This window comes from Ctenocephalides felis, unplaced genomic scaffold, assembly GCF_003426905.1.
Source record: "Ctenocephalides felis isolate EL2017-DRISC unplaced genomic scaffold, ASM342690v1 CF-g0.4_SCAFFOLD_01604, whole genome shotgun sequence".
Lineage (NCBI taxonomy): Eukaryota > Metazoa > Arthropoda > Insecta > Siphonaptera > Pulicidae > Ctenocephalides > Ctenocephalides felis.
Genome location: NW_020537758.1, coordinates 17892883 through 17899422, shown reverse-complemented (window position 1 = coordinate 17899422; position 6540 = coordinate 17892883). Strand labels below are relative to the sequence as shown.

Here is a 6540-nt window from a genome sequence, read left to right as displayed (position 1 = left end):
ACGTTAAGATATGCAAAAAATTTCATTTTCGATTTTTGGCCCATTACTATAACTTACCATAAGGAAAGTTAAAAAATTAATAAATTTTTCACACTAATGTATAATAACCACTATATTTATTTTGAATCAAATTACATTCTACATATTTTTTTCTTACTCAAATAATTTAATACTACTTTTCTGGTGAATATATTCTTAAATCTTGTAAAACTGCATCATTAAAAAATACATTTTCCGGTATATCTCTTACTATTGATTTTGACCATTTATATTTTCTCGAGCGCTTAATTTTTTGCAGACGATTAGGACAGCTTTTTCGATGTTCATTATAAATCTGGTTGTTATAATAAAACATGTTATTTCTATCAATATTATTACAAAATATTTGTTGATTATTTTGTAGGTTTTTATTCGAACGTTTCCAGTTGTAAAAAAATCGCATCGTGAAGTAGTACACTAATTCCACAAGACTTATTACAGATCCTCCTAGACATAAGCCAAAAATTCCTCCAACGGAAGCTAAAAATAAAAAAATAAAAATTACTAGAACAATTTTGATGGCAAAAAATTAATTTGGTTCAACAAAAATTGCGCCAACTAATTTGAACACTTTTTTTCGTTCTGTTTTGTATAAAAAACCATGCAAAAGCTATAGCCTAAACAGTACTGAAAGACTATAACCCTTGCATATTTTTTTTGAAATATTTTTACCTAATAAGCTATCCCATGTCATGAAAGGATCTCTCCTATACTTCACAAAAGATAATTCCTTGAAATACAGATTAAATTCTGTTAAATTCGTTAGATTTCTGGTATCACTGCAAATAAAACATCAGTGACCATCTTTATTTTATTATTAATTATAACTATTTTATTATTATTTATAACACGATTTTACAATAATTGAACAGGAACTGGTATTTTTTCTTGTCTGATCCCTTTATCAACTTTTATTTGGTAAGAACGTTGATTACAAGCTTGGCGACAATCACACGAATTTTCAATATTGATATCATCTGATGTTATTGGTGTTAATTGTAGGCCAGAAATTTCACCTAGAGGATAAAGGACTCATTAAATTTTGTTTCAGATCAAATTTTCAAGTTTTGTATAATTATGTTATCATTGCGAATCATACATTTGTTGTAAATTTTTATTTTAAAGTTTGAAAGCGGGTTTTTGGAAACTGTAGGAGCAAGAAGAGAACATTGTCTCTCGGGTAATGGATAAATATCAATATTGTTAAATAATCGGATTTAATAGCTATGTTCAATTCGTCGAGATAACATAATATTAAAAAAAAATTCTTGGGGAAAAAACTATTTTTTTCGGCAAATTAAGGGCACAACTAGTGTAACCGCCTAAGAAAAAGGTGATATTTGGGAATTTATATTACATAAACTACTTTATCAATCATTTCAAAATTTTAGGAATATATTTATACATGTTTTAAGAATACATAGTAAAATTTTTATAGAAAAAAATTAAATATTATTTAAGTTATCGTCGATCTCCAACGGCGCGACAAAAATGAGGCCTTTCACTGCTGCAATGATTCCGGCCTTTTACGTGGATGAAATTTGAAAAAAAAATCTCGTTAAACTAGATAATATTGTCTGTAAAATGAACTACGATAAAGAAAAAAAAATCAAAAATTGACAAAATGACGGCGTTTTTTTTTAAAAAAAGTCGAATTTTACCCAAAATTTTGGTCGTTTTTGGACTTCCAAAATTCGATTTTTGGTCCGATCAAAAAATCGATATTTCATTTTACGGAGAACTATATATAGAACATGTAAAAAAATTGATAGTGATCGGATCATTGGTTTTTGAGTAATTACTGCAGCAAATTCGGAAAATGCTGTTTCGAGAAAAACGCGTTTAAAGATAAAATAATCGTTGTATTATATACTATATATACACTTTTTAACTGACTGTGACTCAAAAACTATTTAAGATATCGATTTAAAATTTTAAAAGGTATAACCTGTCGAAATAAGGAAAAATTGAAAATTCATTTTTTTGAAAATTTCACACTAGTTGTGCCTAACAAATACTTACGAGCATTTACTTTCAAACAATGTGCATCGGTTAAATCACAAGTTCTTCTCTGAACACCATTTATAGGAATGTCTGAAATAGTCAGAATTGTTTATAAAATAGTAATTTTATTAATTACCAAAATTGTCTAAACAAACCTATATCTGGATAATAAAAAGGTATGCAATCGCACAATCTTAAAATTGTATCGACTCGACACTCTGTTACACAATTATCAAAGTTGTACTTATTGGACAGCCTTGAAACATGCTAAATATTAAATATTAAATATTAGATATTAATTTAATTAATGCAATATTTTTTATAATTATTTTAAATAAATTTTTACCTCGTGGGGATACCAGCACCTCCTTTGATCTGGTGGCATAGATCGCACTTCTGGTGCACTTGCTAACAAAGTTGGTTGCACCAGGATACTCACATCCTGATTTGGTTGCATATTTACAATACTTGAAGACATATCAGGATATGCATGGGTATCATGAATCATTGCCTGGAGATTTGATTAATATTGATCATAACTAGTGGTGTATAGCATCGTGCCTTAAGGCAAATTGGTTCGAGGAATATTAAATGTTTTCAAATATATGTATTATTACAAATACTGTAACTTTCATTATTTTTGCTATCTTGTTATATCTGAGCAAATCAAATGTAAATCATAAATCAATTTATCTGCAGAACATTAACAATCGTCATTTCATTTCGAATTCAATTTCAAAAAAAAATAGTTGCCTAATTTACACAAAATTGAAAAAGTGCTCCCGTATAGTCACAGTCTAAACGCATTTGCAAATAATTCTGTGCGACATTTTCACTTATACTGTGCTTATGTTGGCGGCATTTTCACATTTTCAATAGTTTTTTTCACAAAATTGGAAAAGTGGTCCAGTAGATATACGTACAGTCTAAACGCACTTGGGTAAACATTTGTACCAGAGTGGCGCTTAGACTGTGCTTAGCCTGGGTAATTTTTTGAATTTTGAATCTAAAATTTCAAAAATAATTTTTTGAAAAAAAAATTAGAAACACATTTTTTTCCAAAAGCAATTATTTTGTTAAGACAAGCAGAAAGTTCTTTGAATCAATTAAATCGGACGATTAGTTCTCTCAAAAACGGCCATTTTTTAACATTTAGCTCTGTATCTCCGAAACCGCTGGGCCTACCTTTGCCAAAAACTAATAACCTAAACCTAATAAACTAATAACTCATTACGAACTGAATGTTTTTTGGATCATACAAATCGGATGCTCCGTTCTCTCAAAAACTCGATTTCTATTTTCTGCACTCTTTGCTCCATATCTCCGTAACGGCTTGACCTTTCTTTGCCAAAAACTAATCAGCACATCTCGCTATTGATAGGAATCGAATGTTTTTTAAACCATTCAAATCCGTTGATCCGTGCGCCCGGAAACGTGGACGGAAAAATGCGGACATACAAAACACACACACAAATGTTCAGAAACCTTCAAAACGTCGAGAAATGCAAAAATATTCATTTTCGATTTTCGGCCCATTACTATAACTTCAAAAAAAATATTATTTTACCTGGATTGCAGCAAAAGCTTTTATGGTCGAAACATAATGTTGAGGTTCAGCATCAGCAATAACTCTGATGCCCATAGAAGGACCTGCACCTGTGGCATTTTCTTCCATAAAATATCTATAAAATATAATTAGTATCAGTAAATGTTTTTTTTCAAGTATTGTATTTTGTGTACTTTTTTTCTTGTTGTATATCTAATTTGGAATATAAGGCGTGATAATTGAAGGAACAGCAATATCCTTCGATGGATCTTGTCATACGAAATAATTCGTTGCAAGGCTGCTCAGAATCCAACCAGAAACAATTTCTGAGCATAGTTTCACAAGGCTGGGCTAACTGAAAAAAATAATTTTTGAAAATTCTGGTTTACATAAATATTAAATCAATTATATTATTACCTCCATCATAAGTTTATCAACCCCGTATCCCAGTTTTTCCAGGATTTTATAAATTTTAATATTTTCCTCGCTAACGATTTCGTGATGTATAAGAGCAGTTAATTTACTGAAAAAATCATTAATGGTTTCTTTCTTTTCGCCAAGATTCAATCTAAAATTAATTTTATTTTAGTCATAATTATTATTTTTTAATTTTTTGTGAAAAATTTGTGAACTTACAGAAGTTCTGTAATATTTTGGGTATGTGGTGCGTATACTTTGTTAACATTGCATAATGTTACTGCTGGAAATGTGAAGTTCCAAATTGGATAGTTCATTGATTCTATCTAGAAATAGAAATAAAAATAGAAAAATAATAACATTAAAAATAGGAAAATGGTTTGCTAATATGTCAGCTTTTCTAACTAAACTAGTTGGTATTGGTATTTTGCCTTGAGGCAAGTTACATGAACTTCCCGATATGTTTAAATAATCGACTTAATCAATAAAAAATAAATTAATTTATGAGTGATTAAAAGTATTCCGAGTGGATTTATTACACATATTTGAAAACGAACGGATACGTTAACTCGGAGTATTTTCTAAAAGCAAATTTTCAAAAATGAATAATTTTTATAATTGAACCAAATTCCATAGAACTTTAATGGTTTAGTATGTTCATTAAGATCAAGTGCTCTATCGTTATACCAAGTAAATTGTCTAATTTTAATTTTAACAAACGTCAAAAAAACTACTCATTTTCTCAAACTTTGATGAATTTTTAAAATTAAATTACTTGTCGTAAGGCCGCAATAAGACCATGGTATATATCGCTAAAAAAAATTCTATAAAAATCAGCTTAATTTTTTTTCCAACAGTTAATTACAAAAAAACGGCTCGGTAGATTTTTACCTAAAATTAATCAGTACCATTCCCAACTAATATCTTTCGAACAGTTTTTGATTTTTTAAAATAGGTTTGGTAGTATGAGCTTAAATGTCGACGAAAGGTTTAACACTTTTTTTCAAATTACAAAGAAACGGCTTGGCGGACCGTCTCACAAAACTGAGAAACGATAGTCCTCATTGAGATACATCAAATGGCTTTTAAATTTCTGAAATCTATTCAGGCGTTTTTGAGAAAACGTCGATCAAAGGTCTAATTTTGACAAATGCCAAAAAACGATACTAATTTTTGCAAACTTTAAAGAATTTTCAAAATTAAACGGCTTGTCGTAGGGCCGTAATATTTTAGTATGATCTAGAACTCTATGATAACTACGTCAAAAAAAAATCATAAAAATTGAATTTTTTTTTATAAAACTTTATTACAAAAAAACGGCTCGGTCGATCTTTATCAAAAACTAATCAGCACGATTCCCAACCAATATCTATCGAATGGTTTTTGAATTTTCAAAATCGATTCAGAATTGCAGGCTTAAACGTGGACGAAAAATTTTTCACTTTTTTGCTATTTACAAAGAAACGGCTTGGCCAATCGTCACACAAAATTCAGTAACGCTAGTCCTCATGGCGATACATCGAGTGGCTTTTAAATTTTTAAAATCGGTGCAGCCGTTTTTGAGAAAACGTCGATTTACGGCAAAAAATCTGTGCACACACACACACACACACATACTTTTTCCAAAATTGGTCCCATTCGGCTTGAAACGTCGAGAAAACATAAAATTAGCGAATCGGATTTTTTTATGAAAACATAAACTTCTCCTTCGGGAAGTTAAAAATTGGAAAATGGTTTGCTAATATGTCAGCTTTTCTAACTAAAAAAAATACTGTTTTTCTCGACTTTTTCCATGCATGATTCTATAAAATTTGAAGTAAATAATTTTTCTATTTTTTTCAATTACCGTAACAACCGTGGGACTGCCATCAAATCGCCTCCAGATCAGAATGCTCATAAAGACAAACATTGCACCTGCAACTGCACAGGTGAACATCCATAAAGAGCCTCCAATATGGTAAAAATTTGGGCAAATTTTACCAGAAGATCTCTTTTGCCCATCCCCTTCGGTCACCACATGCTTGAGGCCGTGCACCGTACAATTTTCTGAAAATTCTTTGGCAGTCTTTGGGGGTAAAAAATAAAAACCTCATATTTATACCATATTGATCGGAATAGTTCAGGAGAGAGATGAATATTTATTAATATTATTACCTGTATCAAACAATCCATTGAACTGTACTTTACTCCAGAGCCAATATTTACAAATTGTTTATTTTATGCCAAAAAAAACCTTTAATTTATAATAAAATTTTTATTAATATTCTTTATCGTTAGACATGCACGACTGAATTGATTTTCAAGAGTGTTTCTTTGAATCAATTCTAAGTAATTAGGTGCCCTTATACCCTTTTAATTAAAAGTCTAAGTCTATTACTAATTACACACTTCGATAATTAGTTGTCTGAATTACTTAATCAATTAAAAGTGTAGCAATGTTTAATTGCAAAATAAATCCCATTTGCTTTTAAAAGGCAGAAAATAGTTCGAAGGTAAAAGAAGTAAAAAAGAAAACTTTAGTTCTTTAACAGCTA

The 6540-nt window shown here is 29.8% G+C and overlaps 1 protein-coding gene across 1 annotated transcript; it reads right to left on the bottom strand.

The window, feature by feature from the left end:
- Positions 1–326: 326 nt before the first annotated feature.
- Positions 327–6178, bottom strand: LOC113373447 (sodium channel protein Nach-like). The gene is made up of 13 exons (XM_026613742.1): positions 6161–6178; positions 5853–6071; positions 4226–4332; positions 4007–4157; positions 3784–3944; positions 3611–3725; positions 2390–2554; positions 2199–2310; positions 2062–2133; positions 899–1055; positions 712–818; positions 379–519; positions 327–334 (listed from the first exon to the last, which is right to left on the bottom strand). Exons 1-13 carry the CDS (start codon positions 6176–6178, stop codon positions 327–329), a joined length of 1533 nt encoding a protein of 510 aa, XP_026469527.1.
- Between the last annotated feature and the right edge of the window lie 362 nt (positions 6179–6540).